Genomic DNA, 21611 nt, shown 5'->3' with positions numbered 1-21611 from the left:
GGTCGAACACAGGTTTCTACAGTGGATGCCTTAGTCCACTAAGCCACCAGACCCGGCCTTGAAATGTCATAAACCTCAACATTTTTCAAGAGACCATTACCACCTACAACAATGACAGGAAATGGGCGCTTACCTCTGCTTGCTCACCACAGCTTCAGCACAAGACTCTGCTGCAAGAGCGCTTCTCGGACGGTCACCAAATCCATTGCGTCGGTGTGCTGGCTGAGGCGAGGGCGGTGAGAAGGGGCTCCCGGACCGTGGGCTCAGACTCCCCGCACTTGAATATGAATCCTCTGTGCTGTTGGCATTCTCGTCCCTCACGATTTTCACTGTGTCCTGAGTCCCAAAATAAAGTGACACCCCCAGACAGAATCAATTATTTGTGATATGGTGCGGGGGAAGTGGCAGTCAATGAAAACTCATGCCAATTACTCATCTCACATTTATCAACTGAATAAAAACATCTTCATAAGACCCTATAACTCAATCCCCTTAGTGATTTCCTTTGCGAAAGAACAACACACCGTGGCTCCTCATCTGCTCCAAGTCTGTTTTCTTAGTCTACTGTACCATTAGTTCACAGAACAAGGTAAATCTAATCTTTAATCTAACTCCATCATAGAATTATGCTCACATTTATTACTTCTGCATTTCTAGATGTAGTAAGTCTCCCCCCTAAAATCATAAGGGCTGCTAAGATTGTGACTATGTCAGGCCAGGAATTAAAAGTTGTCAAAACAAAAATTTAGGGGGTAACCACCTGAACTAAAAATATGAAGTGACTAACAACATAAGTATAGAGTGGAAACTATGAATTCAACCATGGATGTGATTCACATTAAGCTCGACGTGCTCCTTCAAGACTCAATTTTGGCCTTTAAAACAAGAATCTTCACAGTTCTGACAACTATAGAATTATGTAACTTCTTCTACGAAGATAAAGTCATGTGCCAATGTATGTCTAAACCATTCACGTAACAACTTCAGTCCCTTCGGTATTAGTTTGATTTGGGACGAGGAGAAATCTAAGATGGACACAAAACTTCAAAGACCACCACATAAAAAAAGGAAGAAATGCACTTCTGGGTTTTGGCTGCTAGTACTAACAATTACGAGGAGGGGCACCACCAGCAAATTCTCAAATTCAGGAATGTATTTTCATGCAGATTTGTGAGATTACTTAATTCATACATTTGTTTTTACATAAATAGCGTGAGGCACTACAAGCACAATAGAGTATGGACTGACATATGCCAGGCACTCACTATACTCAATTTATCAAAAAACGGATCTATGATATGATTTACACATACATAAGAATTACTGAAATTATTTTTGTAAACAACTAACTGAAAGGTTTGGGTCAATCTTCATCCAAGGGGATACTGTTACATTTCAACCAAAATCAGTGGAAATCATTATTTCAAGATTTAGCTCTTTTTCATTTTTACAAATGTGCATCTATATTAGCGGTGAAAAAAGGAAGTAAAGGTCAGTGCATATGTCAATTCATGTTTTAAAAAGTTTGGCATTGCCAAAATACATACTACAGCTGTCTCATATTAAATAATTTTGATTGTTAACTTAAAGAATTAGAAAAGATAGAAAGACGGTATTGCAAGAATAAATGGCAACATTTCTTTATTAGATATAAAAGTGTATAGTTCCACATTAACAACTTGAGCATCACAGCACATTGGTTCGAGCACACTCTGCATCCAACGGATTCTGTACCCTTAAGAACAAAGTACATGGAATTGTCAGTCGGAGATGGCAGCAGCTTGTAACTAATTTGGCACTAATATTGTCACCTTCTCTAAGCCTTCATTTCCACCCACCCTCCCTGCGCTTTCCCCCAGTCTCACCTGGAAACGCGTGGCCAGGAAACTTGGAGAAGCAGATCCGTCCATTGGCAGAGTCAAAATATCAGGCCTAGAAAACAATAATAGAGAGGCATCATTGTGCATTCTTTGTGGCCCTTTGTTGTCCTTTTAATGGCCAACCCCAAGAACCATGGTCATACTGTTTCAAAACCTTCAAAGAGAGTTTCCTTCCCCTACAAATGCTCCAGTCACACCAGAAGGACATCTTCCAAAAAGCATGTCCCTTCCAGAGCCCATGGTCTCACAAAAAGTGCCCTCCCAACACTCGAAAACTAGTATCTCTTATTTATGCCTTCCTAGACCATGGACACATCCCCACCCCGTCTTGTTGAATGACCACGAATTCCAAAAGATGAAGGCCATTGAGTCCTTGGCCAAACAAACGGCACCTATTTGCAGGACCCCAACAAATTCACAACAATTCTTAGAGAGAACTACTCCACCTAAAAGGATTAGCAAGAGAAACACATATGATGCAATTGCCATTGGTATACATGCACCAATCCCAATTGTATCTGTATTACTATGGCTCTCCTGTCATCTATGTACCACTTGCTAATCAAATGGGTAGAAAATAAGACACATTTGTGCAGCCTAGCAGTAGTTTCTACTCCTTGGTTGTCCACTTTTTTCTCATCTGTATTGGTGAACACCTCCTCCTTAGTTGCAGTGTCAAATTCTGATCACTGTTGCGCATGGCAAACCCAGCACTTAGGGCCTCATTACGACATTGGTGGTCGGACCTGTAGCGCCCCCGCCCTATTACAATGTTCCCACCGGGCTGACCAGTGGGAACATTGTAATAGAGCATTCTCGCTGGTCAGTCAAGTGGGAACAGTCCCTTAAAGGTGCCGAGTCCTACAACGTAGAACAGAGGGGGCCGACCAGCACCCTCGCAATGTGCACTGTCTGCAAAGCAGACAATGTGCATTCCGATGGTGCTGGGAAGGGAGGTCCCCAGCACACCCTTACTGCCAGCCTTTCCATGGCGATCCGACCACCATGGAAAGGCTGGCTTTAAAGGAAGTTGTAATCAGTCAGGCAGCGCTGAGTTCAGCGCGCACTGGCTAAGTACAACTCATTCCACCTTCATGCCACTGGGAATCATGTTACCGGCAGGGATCGTGGTCACCTGGCGGTCCCACCACCAGGGAAGTAATGTGGTCGTTAGACCGCCAAAGTTGCAGTGGTCCGACCATCACCCCGAATGTGGCAGTCCTTGCACCTCCATACTCATAATAAGTCCCTTAATCTTTACTAATCATGAGGCCTCATCAATTGAACTACCTGCAGCTTTTGAATTTCTAGGGGTCCCTCTAATCCCTGATAGGCACCACTCGCTGTCATCACTTCACTACCTGCAGCCCTGGCAAGTTTCCAAGGTCCATGCTTGATGTGCTGCTCCAGTCCAGGTTTTTTCTTTCAATTCTCCGACTTGAAGTCTTGTTTATTTTTTCCATGCAATACAGAGAGTAAAGGTAGTACCTGGGGTGCTTGCATATATTCCTCAGTGCAAGACCAGGTCAGAAATTCAAACCGAACCAGGCTAAAACCTTACTTGTCTTTCCCACCTCCACCAACAGAGAAAAATGGTTTCAGAGAGGGAACAAGAGACACTGTATGTGCCTGACACACACACACAACTCCGCCATTTACTCATCTAGGCACATATATGAAACTACAGCCACACACATATACATAGTCAAGCTCCATCCATGTGCCAGACACGATGGAGTCAAGAGATCCCACTTATGGTGGACTGTGCATATTCGACACGGAGCTAGTCTGCAGGCCTTACCTCCAGCGGGTACAGGAAAAAGGCCTATCAACTATTATTAATTGTGCTGCTGAAAACACCATCAGTTCCTGCACAGCCTGGTTTGATGGGACAGTAGTCCCTGAAAAAGAAGCATAGCTTCCAATTTTTTGCAATTTTGTGATTATAAAAAGCTCAAAAATGAAAATTATTACAGTGAACACAAAATTGCAACACTACAGCTGGAGACAAAAAGCACACATCAAACGAGGCAGCCAACATGCCTCTTGCATTGAGGGCACTGTGCTGCTGGCCAGGCAGCTGCTATGAATGTTTTATGTTAATTCCTACATTTGCCTGCCCAATCAGGCAACTGTTGTCTTGTGAGGAACACAGGATGCATACATCAAACACAGCCTCCTGATGAATTTTGAATAGTGTGGGCTTCAAAGGTAGTAAAGGACAGACAGGCAGGATGCTCAGTTAAAAAAAAAAAATCAGACAGTAAAAGACAACTGAAGCATAGGTTAACCTCACATTCCCCACCCCCCAAAAAAGTAACATTTGTACACAGCAATAAAATGGATTTACTACAACACAAGACGGCGCGGGCTAATGCTTAATTTATGCCAGTGTCCGTTGGTGCTCAGCTTTGGCACTTATTTTTGACTCTGGCACATATTTATGACAATCCATCACAGTGTAGCGCTGTCTGTCTGTTTTTGAACATGTGCAGATGATTTAATAATACAAAATTCATAAAAAATATCAGAACCTTCAGGCCATTCTGATAGCTGTGGGTGGACGGATATAGTCCCTATTGAAAAACCAAAAACCAAAAACCAAAAACTGTTTACTCCTGTTTGATACTGCTCACCCCTGCCATTTGAGAGAGAACCTACCGTTTGGACATTTTCTCAGATTGAGAAGGAATTTCTCAGAGATATCAGATTACAAAAAACAAGCCCAGAGTCTAGCACCTAAACTGGAGGCTATGAAATACCCCCCAAGAATAATCAACCAAGCCATGAAACAAGCTCGCAATAACACCCGGGAAGCCCTCCTGGACACCCCTCCCCAAAAAGAGACAGAGGAAAGACCAACATGTATCACAACATTTAACATAACCTCCAATCAAGTAAGCAAGATCATCAACAAACACTGGCGCATCCTCAATAATGGCTCAATAAATATTCCCAAACACATGTTTTCACATAAACGGGGAAAGAGTCTTAGAGACATGCTTGTACACACCCACCCACGCTATTTTTGTAGTAAACCAGAAGATATCAACTACCTACCCCTACTGAATGGACATTATCCACGTGGGAACTGTGGAGTGTGCCATCTAACAAAGGTCACTAAACAGGTCACCTTTAATGACAGCACAACATGCGATATTAGAGACTTCTCCAATTGTAACACTCAGCGAGCACTATACATGATATGCAACCTACATTATGTGGGGATGACCACCTGCAAGATTAAGGCTCGCATCTGCGAACACTGTAGTAACCTGAGATGTACACGGGCTACGACTAAAATGTCCACTCATTTCAAAGAGAAAACACACAAAGTGGAGGATTACCAGTGGGTTATCCTAGAACACCATAAAGAGATTAATTGTGAGTCTACACTGTTCAAAAAAGAACAACAATGGGTTTATAAACTGCACAAACACCAATTTGGCCTCAATGAGAACATACCTTGGAGCCAGCTGAAGTATTAACATCACTTTAATCATTAGTCAGATATACATCTCCTGAAATTAATGGTACACCTAGGCAGCGCAGAAGGTCCTATGTCAATCTCATTCCTTTACATTCCATAGAGTCACAAAGAGCAAACCCTCAACAATAAATATTAGCCATATATGTCACCATCACAGTAACAAGGGAACAAGTAACCCATTTGTTAAACACAAGAAAGAAACTCTCAAACAATTATCAAAACGATAAGAGAATCCCCAGTTCTGCCTCTGTAAGCCCATGAAGCCTCCATGATCTCTGTGCAAATACAGGTATCCAAAAGGGATACCTACTTTTAGGGTCCTCGCGGACCCCTTTCGTTCCACGGGAAGCCGCTATTTTGGAGAAGCTTTATTATGAGAATCCAAATACTACCAAGTACGCATGCACCACATGTGTGCTGTTTGGTGTGTTTCACGTGTTTACATGTTTAAAAGTTTTAAATGAGGTATGTCCTGTACTGTTGATTGTGAGAGTTCTTTACTCTCTCAGTCCTGGTATTCACGAGTGCCGTTTCCCACAAGTGGGGTGCAGTTTGCAAATAGGTGGCACCATACACACAGACAACATATATAGCGGTCCATTACAAATGGGGGCTATGATAACTATGCCTCTCTTGTATTTCCACAGGTATCAATGACAGACACCATAAACAATAGGTATCGAGGGCTTTTATAACAGGACAACCCTTTTTCCTATCCATCCTATGGTAGTTCTTATAGCTGGGCCTCTTTGGTAATGTTATATAGGCTATAAGGAGGACTGATCCAGCCGCACAACCTCCTTCTCCCTCTTTTTTTTTTATAGTCATTTGGTAACCTTATTTACTTATAGGTGAGATCTGGGAAGATGGCACATATGTATGTGTTGTGGGAGTGGGGGAAAGGGCAGGATATCTGGCTTAGGGTTTTCTATGGCGTAAGGGGCAGAACGTATTTTCCATGTGTGAGAGGTGGAGAGTAGAACCACTGGCATGGTTGTAAAAGCCAGGGATTAAATTACCAGATCCATCTTTATTACTGGGAACCTATCTTTCCAGTCTCCTTCCTTGCATTAGCCCATTGCATTGTAGTAGCTGCAGTCTTGGTTCACTTCGAATAAATCAAATGGACTAACAAAGCAATCAATGTAATGCCCAAAGTGCAAACTTGATACCAAGGTGCAAAAGGTTCTAGTGCACACAAATTCTTTAAATAATAGTGCAAAAAAGGCTGCAAAAGTATATTCTTTTTCACACAGTTTTGTATGAGCAAAAGTTGCTACCTCATTCCCAATGTCCTGAGAGGGTGTGATGAATGGTGCACTTCCAAGCTTCGAGGGGTATATTCTGCTCAAGTAGCAGAGTTGGCAGCTCTTACTAGGGCGTGCCATGTATCTGCTATATTGAGTCACTATCTATACAAATAGCCAATACGGATTTTGAAGTGTTCATGATTTTGGTCAATTGTGGTCGCAGAGAGGTTTCCTGACCTCTACTGGTTCACCAGTGAGAAATGGTGAGAGAATAAAGGCGTTGCTGTACACAATACAATTGCATGAAGAAATTGCCGTGGTGAATTGCAGTGCACATCTAAAATTGAAGGACTACGTGTCACTGGGGAATGGATATGCAGATCAAGTCACTAGGTTTTGCGCACTGAACTGTATATCGTTCAAAGACAAGTGTGAGTTATTATCTGAAGAAGACACTACATGTACGAGTTTTGCATTAAGGGTAATCGACGCATTAGAAGAATTGAAAACTTTGCAGAGTAATGTTGACAAGGAAGAAAAACTTTCCTGGATCAAAATGAAATGTGTTCAAAGACAAGTTGTGGGTATCTGAGGAGGGTCAAATGGTTTTGCCAAATAGTTTGCTGTCAGAAATGGTGAGGTACTATCATGGTCAGGCACACATTGGGAGGGATGCCATGGTTCGTCTGTTCAAAATTGATTGGTTTAACCCCAAGTTTAGGCAGCCAGCTGAAGCAGTATGCAATCGCTATGTTATTTGTCAGCAACTAAATGCAGGGAAAGGGACTGTGGTGAATTTGACCCACACTGGAAGAGCAGGAGGTCCATTCAGCAGAATGCAATTGGATTTCATTGAGGTGCCGGAGTGTGGAGGTTTGAAATATGTGTTGGTGATTGTGTGTATTTTTAGTCACTGGATTGAAGCTTACCCCACAAGAAGGAATGATAGCCTCACAGTAGCAAAGCTGTTGCTTAGAGAGTTGATACCACATTTTGGATTCCCGATCTCTTTAGAATGAGATAGGGGAACGCATTTCAATAATGAGGTGGTTAAACTATTGTGTGCAGCACTGAACATTGAGCAGAAGTTGCACTGTAGCTACTGCCCTGAAGCATCAGGACTAGTGGAGCAGGTGAATGGTACCTTGAAATCAAGAATTGCCAAAATGTGGGCAGCTATGAATCTGAAATGGCCAGATGCATTGCCTTTGGTGTTGATGTCAATGCGAAATACACCTGACAGGAAGGCAGGATTGTCACCCCACGAGATTCTCATGGGCAGAGCAATGAGGTTGCCAGCAGTTCCAGCCAATGCACTTGTCAATATTACAGATGATATGGTGTTGGATTACTGCAAGGGTCTGGCTGATGTGGTTCGCTCTTTCTCTCAGCAGGTGGAGGCCACCACACTGCCACCAATACACGATCCAGGGCACAACCTGAGAGCCGGCGACTGGGTTGTTGTCCGAAAACATGTTCGCTAGACGTGTTTGGACCACGTTGGAGAGGGCCGTATCAGATGATGTTGACAACTACGACAGCTGTGAAGTGTGCAGGGATTCCGAACTGGATTCATGCGAGCCACACAGAGAAAATGGCATGCCCCCTGGACCATGAAGAAGCGTTGTTGAGAGCACCAACAACTGCGAAGCAAGTTGCAGCACGAGAACCAGATAAGGAACAAAGAGAACCTGAAGTCGAAGTGGAATTTGTGGAAGACAGTTATATCACCCCTGTAAGAGATGAAAGTGATGAGCTACAGGAGGGTGCGGGAGAATCTATCTCGACGGATGCAGCTGGAGAATCTATCACAAGTGACACAGCTGGAAAGCCTAGCACAACAGAGGTTCTCCCAGAAGTAGATGATTTTGAGAAACAAATAGAGCAAGAGCTAGACCCAGAAGGGGAGGGAGTTGAGCTGGATCAAAGTCAAAGTGATCCGACTCCTCCTGAGCCTGTTCCAGGTCCTACAAGGGAAAACACCACAGAGAAAGAAAAGGAGAAGAGCCCAATCCTGAAGGGAATAGTGACAGATGGTACAAGAAAAGGAGACAAATGGCCTGAGTCGCAAGGAAAGAAAAGGAAAGAAGTGGTCAGTGATCAAATAATAGAGGAAGAAGTAGATACAACGAGAAAAGAAGAATTGAGTGAAGGAGAGTTGAGTAGTGATCGGAAGTTGAAGAGAAAGAAAATAGCAAGTCGAAGACACGCAGGTCCTGAATGGGCGTATGCAAATACAAACAAATGGCAACCCAAGTTTATGTCTTTTTGTTTTGATAAGGAAGTTCCATGTCAGTATTTTGAGGTGACCTGACGATGATCAAGGAGCCGAACTGTTGAAATAATCGGAGAAATATTTTTGAGAAAAGAGACTGTGAGGGTAAACTGGAAAAGACATTGATAACCTGATTTGACGTTGAAAACCGGACGTGACAAGCTGCTAACTGAATTTGACAAGGAGAAGGGTTCCCGGAAGCGAAACGGAGTTGCTAAAAGAAGAATTTTCTATTTTTGATTCTTGCTGCAAATCTTCCTAAGTTACTTCTGCTTTCTGATTCTTTACAGATCATGGCTGACTTTGATAAGCAGGTCAGAGATGCTAGGCGCAGTAAATATATGGCCATCGGTTTGGCATTTTGTTTATATTGTTGATTGTGGGTATGTCTGTTCTTGATGCGAAAGAAGCCAACCATAGTTCTGCTTTTGAGACTACCACACTAACGGCTTTGGAGAAATTTAAGATAGATGAGAAGTATTTGCATGACTATACTAAAGCTCGAGGAGAACTTTCTTCTAATGTCTTCTATTGCTTATTGAGTGAGTATGTTGAGATGATGGATGCAAGGGATTGTCTTGTATGTACGCAAATTCCTTCATCAGTTGAGGAAGGAGTTACTTACCATAGTCTTCCACTAACCTACGGGATAGGCTGTAGTCTGCTACTAACAAGGTTTTACGACCAGGAGTATATTCAGTATTTTTATTCCAATCACGACGTAGTGTTTTCGTTTGTTCCTATTAATAGGTATCTGAGTAGAGTAGCTAAGGATCATGACATAGTATTAATTAGAGGATTCTTTGAACCTACACTAACGTTTGGAACAGCCTATGCGCACAAGAGCAACTTGACATGCTTGCTTACACCTTTAGAAAAGAACTTCTTAGGTCATACTGATGAAAGGAGAAAGGCATTAAAAGAAAAATTAGAAAAAGGCTTAGAGAAAAGGACTTACAAGAATGATTATGCTTACACTGCAATAAAGATGGAAGGAAAGTTAGCTTTAGATGCATTCCACGTAGAGAAGCTTTGTATATATAGGCCAAAGTCGCACACTGATGCTTTATTTGTGGGTACGAGTGAATGTAGGCATATGTTTTTGTTTCAGAGTAAATTGACTTTTATGTTGAATGGTCAGGACCCTAAGATTCCAGGGATTTATTATATTTGGGGACTTAATGCGTATTACCGTCTTCCAAGAGGATGGTATGGAACATGTTATTTGGGGATTGAATTCCCAAAGGTTTATCAGATAGAGGATTTGAAAAAGTTTCCGAAATTGACTGAATTACATCATAAGATAAAGAAGAGGGAGTCCACTTCTGCGGTAATGGGAGATATATTTTGAGAAGTGATTCCTTCACTGGGAGTCATCCTGAATTCGATCAAGATTCAAAAGTTGTCTACTATTGTAAATAACATGCTGACAAATTTTACAGGGGCAATACTCCTGATAGATACAGAATTGGCTACGTATCGGATAGAGCTATGACTCTTCAAAATCGTCTTGCTTTAAGCATCCTTCTAGCGAAGGATGGCGGAGTCTGTAAAATAATTAACTCTAGACATTGTTGTTTGTATATCCCTAACAATAGTAAAGAGATAAGAGACTTACTTACTAATCTGACTAACTCAAGTAGTGATTTGAAGAAACTAGGTGTTTGGGAAAAGATTGGTAATGGGTTTGCTTCAGTGGGAAATTGGCTTAGTAAAATTTGGAATGGGGTGTTACTAAAAATTATACAGGGAATATTAATTGTGATAGTTTGCCTATTAGGAATATAGGGATTACGTAAATTATGCAAAAAGATTAAATTGAAAAGGTCTAAAAATAATCAGAGGAGGGAAGAACCTAACAGGGAAAGAATCTTTAGGGAAAATTTGAGAAGAAGACAAAATGTTGAAGAAATTGAGTTGTAAAATTGTAGGTGATAAAAGTGGTGTGATGACATATTTAGTCATCAGTGGAGGGATTGTTAACACAAAAGTCTTAATTATAAATTATTAATGAATGTTTATGTATTTTGAATAATGAATTTGCTAGAAAATGAATAACGCAGAAAATAATGTGCACGTTTGAAATTGTGACTTCAGAGAATGGCCACCAGTATTCACGAAATGTACAAAATGAGTGATTAACATACACAAAATATTGAAAATCTATTAGATTAATGTAGTAATATGTCATATTGAGAGTTATAACTTATGTTCTTCAATAAATTATAGGCCTTAACTTAGCGGGTGTCTCGGCCTAGTCTTGCAAGGCCTCATGCAGAAGCTGTATTGCTTAACGTTCAATGGAAAATGCTGACAAAATGAACTAATCGTGAACTGCTCATTGTTTAATTGTATAAATTCTTAGTCTTAGCTTTCTATGGGAACCGACGGACAGGAGATGAAGTTACTAGAATTGTATAATTTTTTATGTATAACATGCATGAGATGTACTTTCCCAGGACGAGAACAATGAAGACACTGATTGGAGGAGAAGATGCAACATTTTTTATACCTGACGAGTCGGATGATGAGAACATCGTAAAGCGAACCAATCAATGACATGTGAACTGTGAAATATTAGAATTCATAGATTTGATATGTGGACTCCATTGGGTAGGGTAATAAACGTACGATTAATTGACCAATTGGAAATTGTGGGACAGTCTGGGTGACTTTGATATAACAACGTGACAGAGGGAAAAGAGTTCAGACCTTACTCTGAAATTCAGATGTTAGGGGAGTGAGACTGCGAGACAGCAGAGGGGATTCGAGATTCTGTCATTGTGCTCATACTATCTGACCAAGAGCCTGATGTGATATTGATCGACTGACGAAGACTGATTCTGTTGCTGACCCATGCCGTGGATAGGTAGATATGACAATGTGACGGAATTGTATTTTTATGCCTTTCCTTTCTAGGTACCAACTGCACTGTCTAAATAGTATTCTTAGCTAGATTCTTATTCCTAAATTGTTTTGCACGAAGTCCCACATGCTGATGCTAATCTGGGTTAGATGAGGTTTTCTTTACATGATGATTTGACAGATTACAGAGAAAAATGATTGACGGACTGTTCTGCTGAACTTCATGACTAGAATTGAGTTATTGCTTTTGATTCTCATATTGACTTGTGCTGATGTTTTAGAATGTACTCTGATGCAAGCTTTGATTAGATTATGTTTCTGGCATATTCTAATTAATGCTGTTCTTATTTGAATTGAGTTTGAATTAATCTCATGACTTAGTATTGTAACAAAAAGGGAAATAAAATTGCTAAAACATATACCAATGTGTGGTTATTCATGACTGAAAAGTCATAGTGTGATGATATTGCTATTGTTGATTAATTGATTAATGCTTTATCTAATGATTATTGAATTTTGGTGCATTGATTACTGAGCACATTGGTCACAACATAGCTGAGATACTCCATGCGAATCAAAAGGTTCACTGACCTATACGCGTCACCTTGTAAATTTATTTATTAAGGATCGACACGCTAACAGGTGCCTCCTTGACAACAACGCCAGGCTTTTAAGTCTTGCAGTCAGTTAATGGTATAACCTTCAATGAACTCATAAAATTGTCGAACTGACTTGGGGTAAAACTCCATGAGCTGCCCAAAGATGTACGGGGGTGGTAGCGTTTCACCTAGGGATACAGTGGACTTTTATTCTAAAAGCCTCATAATGAAAATGTATTTCAGTAATCCGCGTGCCCTAGTTTTCAGATGAGGTTGCTGCCACATCCACTCTTTGTACATCTTCCCTTAGTAATTCTATCAGCAACTATTCCATGTAATAACACTACGCCCTACTGACTTCTCAAAAGGATTCCTACCTTCCTATCAAACTTGAATATCTTACAACATTGTCTTACCTTTGCCAGTCACACTTGTTGTCTGGAGGATAGTAATGCCTGGGTGAACAAGCCCAGAGATGCATTCATCCAGAGCCAAGCATGACCAACAGGATATGTAGAACCACACTGGAAGAAGGGGAATCACTGCTTCAACCTAACTCTAACAATCAAAATGCTTCCATCTCTGACTGTCTTGCTCCGTTACCAGATCAGACCACTCTCTGTTGCGCTTTCCCTTCCACCGGCAATTGTTTAAGAAACAAGTTTTAGAACCCACCATAGAACCTGTGCAATTAAAGGGCATTTACAATATTGATCAGGTAACTTGTAAAACTCCCTTCATAAAAAACGAAACCCAGCAAGATCTTCCTACCCCTGGACCAGCATTCATGGCAGCCTCAGAAGACACCCTATTACATCGGCAAAGTAGCATATCAAAGTATGGAAAATATGTGGTCTTAAGGATCTCCTTGACCTTAAAAGACAAGGTGGAGTCTCAGAGCAAAGCTGGAGGAAAACAAACCACCTGAGGGTAAAACATAATAGCAGTTAAAAGAAAAACTATTCATTAAGCTAAAAAAAAGTGTATTTAAATGTGCTTCTGAAGCCGCAATCCCTTTAGGGAGGTAATTTATGATTATGAGGAAAGGTATGGGCACTCCCACACTGAAAAATGCTCAGACACCTACCCAGAACCTGAGTCTAAAGCTTATCTACTTTCTGCTTAGTACTCCACCCTCTGATGTTTGCTCCTTAGAATTTGTTGCCAAGCCCCTCACTTCACTGATGCTGATCAGTCTTGAGGGTTCACCATCAAGGCAGAGGAAGTCATAAGAACTATTATAGATCTGTAGTCTTCCTCTGACATCAGGAAAGCAGGTGGAACCAACACTATTAATATGGAGTTCACACGTTGGTATCTGTGTAAGGGAAGCTAACTTCTTCCTTATAAGAATGAATAAGTCCACCACTACTGGTAAATAATAAAGCAAATCAAAAGACTTTGGGCCTGATTACAATCTTGGTGGATGGACTACTCCGTCACAAATATGACGGCTATTCCGTCCACCATATTACAATCTCCATAGGATACAATGGGATCGTAATACGGCAGATGGGATATCTGTCATGATTGTGAAGGAGTAACAACTATGGGGCAGGTCTTAGTCTACCTTTTGAGGCATTCAAGGGGGCATGGCACAGAAGAGGACATGGCTTTATCAACCATCCCATTGCCCAATAATCTTGAATCAAATCCCCTCTTTGATGGTCTCCATGGAGAGATGGAGACAACTATGATGGCCAGGAGGGAAAAGTTCCCAGAGTTTGATGGTGGCTAAGTAATGTCAAGACCATTACTGCTGCTAGGCCAGGTTTAATACGACAGGCCCATGGACCTTCCTAGATGGCCGAAACTGGAGACAGCCACCTTGTGATAGTTTGAGGCATGCCCTGAAAAAATACCCAATAAATGTGAATTCCTCATGGATCTCAGCCTTCTAACCTAGACACAAGAAAAGAGCAAGTGCCTTCAACTACATATTCCTATAGTGAGGACAAGCTAGTGGCGTTGGAATGCAAATTATTTATGGATCCTTGCTCATCAGCCTTTTTTGTGGCCATCTGCTAGGAAAGTTATCAACTAAGAAAGAAACTGAAGCCCCCATATTTAATTCAGTGGCGTCTCATCAAAATCAATGCAGTATTAAAAACTGACATTATCAGCTTTGGGGCTATTACCAAAAAGCATTTTACTCTTTCCAGCAGTTTATAACAAGCCTTGTTCGAGTCTTTCCCCACATAGATCACTAGCAGGGACTCCCAGAAAGCCAATTACCAATATGCTCTGGGATAAACTTGTACAGCCGCCTTGCCTGAGGTAATGAAATCCGGTGCCCCAGCCATGAAGCCAGTGCATAAAATCCAGGCCTGCCAAAGCACTGACTTACAAACATCAGCCCATATCTATACTTTTTTTGTGCTGCATTTGCGTTATTTGTTTATGCAAAAGCAGCGCAATTTTTCAAAATACAATTGATTTTGTGTCAAAAAACGACGCAAATGCGGCGCTAAAAAAAGTATAAATATGGGCCATTGTGCCTTAACCACAAAGCATCTGCTGAACAACCGATTAAGGCCCTACTAGCTCGTTTCACCCAAAGATACCATCCGGTCGAATGTCTGAGATTCTCTCCTCAACTCGATTTACAACAAGAACACAGAGTTAAACTACAATAGTTGTAGTTAATACCTTAAGTAGAGGCTCACAGCTATGGATTTATTTTCCAGGCTCTTTTGTTAAAAAAAAAAACAACCACAAACAGTAGTGTCAATGCCTAACGATTAACATCTTTACTTCTGCCAACAAACATCTTGAGTTACAGAATAACTAAAGTTAGCAAATTTGCTTCATGCTCCTCTTTTTTGGGAACAACCCCACTTAATGCCCCAAAATACATAACAAGCACCCGCAAAGCTGATAGGTCTTGATTTTCAGTGGCATTACCCAACTTTTTAGCTTTGTGTGTAGCTAATGCGGTTCTGCACCAGCAAAAAAGAAAAAAATGCTTTGCCAATGCGGGACAACATTGGCAAAAAAGAAATATGTATGGCAATGACGTATACACATACCGATGCCACCCTCCATGCAACACAAACAACAAAAAGTGGAAAGATAGTATGAGAAAGATGGAAAAGCAGTCTTATAGGGAGAAAGCATGAATCTGCAAGAGAGGTATAAAAGGGCAGGGAGTGTCAGAGTAGATTAAAGAGGCATATGTAAGATTCAAAATACACAGCCTTGGTATCGGGTTCAGTCATTTAGAAGCATCAGCTGCGGGCAGAGCTTTGGGCACCAGCACTTATTCTTTTACAAATTAAGCAGTGGCACAACAGGTCTTCAAGAAGAACAGCTCAAATATTTCTGTAGGTGAGACCTAAAAATTTAACTTCTTCAAAAGATATTACCATGAAGAGTCTCACTGCCTTTTTATGCAACAGTTTGAATGTGACCTGAAGTGGGGTCTACTATGGGGGTGGGGACTAAAGAAATAAAATGTAAAAAGAAAAAGGTCTAGCTATTCAGGATTTGCCATGACACTCATCACTAATGACCCCCACAGCGCGTTCTACCTCCCCATGTGCCCTAACGTTTCTCTCACTGCCAAAGTGCAGTTGCGCAACTGATTGGGCAAAATCTCAAGCATGAAACCCATGTGCAACAAGCCCGCCAAAGGGAATGGCCAATATGTAGAAAGTGAGACTGCCCTACAGGTAGGGTAGTCACCTGCCCAGTTTCCTACCATCACCACAGTTTTTTTTATGTACCGGTAGAAACAAAAATAAGCAAAATCAACTAAGGTAATTATTTTTTAACCCTTATCTGTACATACTTCAAACAGCAAATATAAATAGAAAGTACTTTTACATGTGTTTCAGCACTGCATTAACAATCCCTGGTTACTAGTTAAAGTAAACAGAGGCAAATAAATCATGTTACAAATGAATACATATAACTGTATTTAACCCCCAGGGTGCCTGGGGCGAGCTGGTCTCCTCCTGGCACACGGTTCCAGTGTGCCCGGAACTAGACCAGCTCGTCCTGCACCCAGCCCACACACCCCAGTCAGGGATGGAGAGGGAGTCGCTTCCCCTTTCACCCTGACCCCCCCCCCCCCCCAGTGACGTCTGATGACATCAGCGCGCAAATCGCGCGCTGACCTCATCAGAGGTCACCTCCGATCGCGCTGGAAGCATGCTTCCTGCAAGATCCCGGAACAGAAATGCTTTTGCATTTCTCTTCCAACCGGGAGGTGGGGCAGGTGAGGCATGAAAGGAAAGAGCTTTCCTTTCATATCTCTCACAGCATTTCTGCTGCCCGATCGCAATGCGATCAGGCAGCAGAAATGCCCACTAGACACCAGGAATTTTTTTTTCTATTTCAATAAGGGGAGCGGCCCCTTGGGCAAGGGACAGTCCCCGGGGGGCCAAATCACTTTTAGGCCATTTCTGCCTCCCTGGGGGCAGATCGGCCAAATATAATTAGGCTGATCTTCTCCTAGTGGGGACAGAAAACCCCTAGACACCAGGGATAAAAAAAAAATTAATGAGTGGTGAGTGACCCCTTAGATAAGGGTCACTCCCCGGGGGGCCAAATTATTTTTATTATTCTGCCCCTCCCCCACCGGGAGCAGAAACCACGAGACACCATAGAATTTTTTTTTAAATCATATTTACGCATAAGGGGAGCGGCCGGAGCGGCCCCTTGGGCAAGGGCCGCTCCCCGGGGGGCCAAATTATCTTTACGCCACATCTGCCTGGGGGGGGGGTGGTGGGGCAGAAAACCCCTAGGTTATTATTTATTTTTATATGTGGGTAGCGACCCCTTAGACAAGGTTCGCTCCCCGGGGGCCAAATTATTTTTAGGTCATTTCAGCCCCCATTCCCCCCCGGGGCAGATCACCCTAATATAATTAGGCCGATCTGCCCCAGGTAGGGGAGGGGGGGCAGAAACCACTAGACACCAGGGAATTTTTTTTTTTTTTTTTAATACTTACGCAAATTGTATTTAAGCCATTTCTGCCCCCCTTGATCAGCCTATTTTTGTTAGGCCAATCTGCCCCCAACTGGGGGCAGAAACTACTGGACACCAGGGATTGGTGTGTGTTTTGTTTGGGGGGGGGGCAGCCCCTTGGGCAAGGGTCGCTCCCCATGGGGTCACATTACTGTTGGCCATAAATGCCGCACCTTGGAGGCATATCCGCCTATTTATTGAAGGCCGATCTGCCCCCAAGGAGGGCAAAAAGCCCATCAGAGACCAGATATGGCCATGCCCCCACCCCAAATAAATGGGGCCAAAGCTGTTCTGCCCACCAGTGGGCAGATTGGGCAATTACCCCCGATCCACACCCCAGGGGGCAGAAAGTCTACTAGTTGCCAGAGAATTAAAAAAAAAAAAAAAAAATTGTGGGGTGGTGGCTACCAACCAGTATGGGCCTGGTTATGCCCCCACCCCAACTGATGGGGGTAACAGTCTTTCAGCTCTCCCACCCACATTAAAACATTTTTTCTCACAGCAAGCAAGAGAACATTTGATTATTTGGGGATTAGGTTTTACATTTGGGCCATGAGAGCTTAGTAACTCAAAATCCTCCCACTTGAAATGGTGAGGGCTGTACTTTTTTGACCTTGGGACGCTGCCATGTAGAAAAATCCACAAGACCTAGACACTTCTGAAAACTAAACATCTGGTTGATTCCAGGGTGGTGTGCTTCACATGCCCCTGCACCATTTTCTCACCCACAATGCCCTGTAAACCTCCAACTTTGCTGGAAATCACACATTTTTGTGATGGAACCTTCCAGAATCTGCAAGAATCCACAAACTTCCTACCACCCAACATTGTCTCATCTATACCGATAAAAATTCTTCTGCACTTGTCAGCCTAAAAATGTTTTTTTTTTTTCAAACTACCCTTTTGGACCCGCTTTGGTTTCCCCTAAATTTCAATATGATTTTGGATCTTCCCTGTCACAGGCACTTGGCCCACCTACACAAATGAGGTATAATTTTTACTGGGAGACTGAGGGGAACGTTGGGCGGTAGGAAATTTATCCCGGTGCTTTGATCCCACACAGATATGTGGAACATATGTGATTGTTGAGCTAAATTTGAGATTTGCTGAGGATTCTGGGTAGAAAACATTTTGGAATGCAAGCAAGTCACACCTCCCTGGGCTCCCTCGGGTGTCTAGTTTTCAGAAATGTCTGGGTTTGGTAGGTTTCCCTAGATGGCTGCTGAGCCCAGGACCAAAACACCAGGTCCCTCGCCCCCCCCCGAAAAAACAGGTAGTTTTGTATTTGATAATTTTGATGTGTCCAGATAGTGTTTTGTGGCATTTCCTGTTGCAAGCAGTAGGCCTACCTACACAAGTGAGGTAACATTTTTATCGGGAGACTTGGGGGAACACTGTGTGGAAGGAAATTTGTGGCTCCTCAGATTCCAGAACTTTCTGTCACTCAAATGAGAGAAAAATGTGTTTTTGTGGCCAAATGTTGATGTTTGCAAAGGATTCTGGGTAACAGAACCTGGTGAGAGCTCCACAAGTCACCCCATTTTGGTAGGTTTCCCTAGGTGCCGGCTGAGCTAGAGGCCAAAATCCACAGCTAGGCCCTTTGCAAAAACAGCTCTGTTTTCTTTGGGAAAATGTGATGTGTCCACATTGCGTTTTGTGGCATTTCCTGTAGCAGGTGCTAGGCCTACCTACACAAATGAGGTACCATTTTTATCGGGAGACTTGGGGGAACGCTGTGTGGAAGGAAATGTGTGGCTCCTCTCAGATTCCAGAACTGTCCCTGAAATGTGAGGAAAAAGTGTTTTGTGGCCAGATTTTGAGGTTTGCAAAGGATTCTGGGTAACACAACCTGGTGAGAGCTCCAAAAGTCACCCCATCTTGGACTCCCCTAGGTGTCTAGTTTTCAAAAATGCACTGATTTGGTAGGTTTCCCTAGGTGCCGGCTGAGCTAGAGGCCAAAATCTACAGCTAAGCACTTTACAAAAAACATGTCAGATTTCAATGTAAAAATGTGATGTGTCCATGATGTGTTTCCTGTCGTGAGCATTAGGCCTACCCACGCAAGTGAGGTACCATTTTTATTGGGAGACTTGGGGGAACACAGAATAGCAGAACAAGTGTTATTGCACCTTGTCGTTCTCTACATTTTTTCCTTCCAAATCTAAGACTGTGTAAAAAAGACGTCTATTTGAGAAATGCCCTGTAATTCACATGCTAGTATGGGGACCCCGGAATTCAGAGATGTGCAAATAACCACTGCTTCTCAACACCTTATCTTGTGCCCATTTCAGAAATACAAAGGTATTCTTGTTACCTATTTTTCACTCTCTATATTTCAGCAAATGAATTGCTGTATACCCGGTATAGAATGAAAACCCATTGCAAGGTGCAGCTCATTTATTTGATTCTGGGTACCTAGGGTTCTTGATGAACCTACAAGCCCTATATATCCCCGCAACCAGAATTGTCCAGCAGACATAACAGTATATTCCTTTCAAAAATCTGAATTCGCAGGAAAAAGTTACAGAGTAAAACGTGGAGAAAAATGGCTGTTTTTGTCACCTCAATTTCAACATTTTTTTTTTTATTTCAGCTGCTATTTTCTGTAGGAAACCCTTGTAGGATCTACACAACTTACCCCTTGCTGAATTCAGAATTTTGTCTACTTTTCTGAAATGTTTAGATTTCTGGGATCCAGCATTGGTTTCACACCCATTTCTGTCACTAACTAGAAGGAAGCGTAAAGCACAAAAAATAGTAAAAACGGACTATGCCCCAGTAAAATGCCAAAATTGTGTTGAAAAATTTGATTTTCTGATTGAAGTCTGCCTGTTCCTGAAAGCTTGGAAGATTGTGACGTTAGCACTGCAAACCCTTTGTTGATGCCATTTTCAGAAAAAAAGCCACAACCCTTCTGCAGCCCTTTTTTCCCATTTCAAAAAAGAAAACAAAAAAAAAGAAATTTTTGCTGTATTTTGGCTAATTTCTTGGTCTCCTTCAAGGGAACCCACAAAGTCTGGCTACCTCTAGAATCCGTAGGATGTTGGAAAAAAAGGACGCAAATTTGGCGTGGGTAGCTTATGTGTACAAAGAGTTACGAGGCCTAAGAGCGAACTGCCCCAAATAGCGGAAAAAAAGGCTTGGCACCTGAGGGGGGAAAGGCCTGGCAACGAAGGGGTTAACACCCTATTTAGTATTTTTGGGGGTTTGCAGATTATTGAAACTACAACAAACGGTCTGTATTTTTCTCTTGAAAAGGTGGCACCCCTACCTACAGGCAATGACCTAGTCACACTATAACTGACAATGCCCCAGCCCCTTTGGCCTTCCATGGCTACAGACTTCGTGTAGCCCCTCCCTCCTCTCAAAACAGCATTTACACTCCCTGAATAAAGAGCGTCAGTAGAAGGGAGCGGCGACCCTGCTCCACCCCCAACTCAATGAGGAAGGATTCACCAGGTGAAGCAGCAGCGCACAACTAATGACAGGGCCTGACACGGCGCGCCCCCTGGCGCAGCGCCAAGGACACTGAAAGGGCAGGGCCCGGCCTTCCATTGGCTGCAGCTGGTCTAGAAAAAAAAGGAGTGCGTGGAGCAGAAACGGGGAGGTCGTGGGAGAAAGAGGGCCAAGTAGCCTCTCACCCAGTGGTGCGGTTGCAACTTTTAGGGTGCTTGCCAATAAATTAATCTCACTAAATGTATTGTGGATATAGGACAGTCTGCAACCCGAGTTGCGAAAAGCACTGTGCTGGTTTTTGATAGGTTTTTTATCTCTCTTTAGAACTCACACAATAGGAGTGGTCTCTTCTTGTTGGTTTTAGAGCCGGAACGGTTTGGCGGCTCTTGAGCTCTGGGAGTCAGCTTGGTGATTTTGGGGGACCAGCTTCACCCTGTTTTGCAGTACATGTTTTTTTTTCTTAAACACTTTTCAAAGTTACTGGGTCTCCTTAGATGTAGAGAGGCCCTGTATCATCTCCAGTTATTAAATACACCAGATATTTGTTATAAGGTACGCTCTTTTCTTAAAGCCGCAGTTCGAGCCGGGAAAACTATGAAGGGATAATCATCTTGGTATAGTGATGTAATATTGATTCAATGTGCATCTTCGTTCATGGTTATGTTTTTGCACTTTAATAATTGTTGTTTCAATGATCGTTTTACATGTCTTTTCTTTTTTCATTTTGCACTAAGCACTTTATACGGGCACTGTAATCATATTTGTCTTTTTTTTTATTGATTATTGAAGGGGTTATCGTGTTCATTAATCTTTTGAAGCATTTAC

The 21611-nt window shown here is 42.4% G+C and overlaps 1 protein-coding gene across 4 annotated transcripts in view; it reads right to left on the bottom strand.

Moving 5' to 3' along the window:
* The window catches only part of PDLIM2 (PDZ and LIM domain 2), a 142040-nt gene that overhangs the window by 49548 nt on the left and 70881 nt on the right, over nt 1-21611 (bottom strand). For all 4 annotated transcript variants that reach the window (XM_069214042.1, XM_069214043.1, XM_069214045.1 and 1 more), the window contains 2 exons: nt 1866-1932; nt 134-336 (listed from right to left, as the gene is read on the bottom strand). In XM_069214042.1, coding sequence (XP_069070143.1) covers nt 134-336; nt 1866-1932 — 270 coding nt within the window. The remainder of the gene's footprint in view (nt 1-133; nt 337-1865; nt 1933-21611) is intronic.

This window comes from Pleurodeles waltl, chromosome 11 (genome assembly GCF_031143425.1).
Source record: "Pleurodeles waltl isolate 20211129_DDA chromosome 11, aPleWal1.hap1.20221129, whole genome shotgun sequence".
Taxonomy (NCBI): Eukaryota; Metazoa; Chordata; class Amphibia; order Caudata; family Salamandridae; genus Pleurodeles; species Pleurodeles waltl.
The sequence above is the reverse complement of the archived record's forward strand: the minus strand, read 5'-3'. Positions and strand labels throughout refer to the sequence as shown.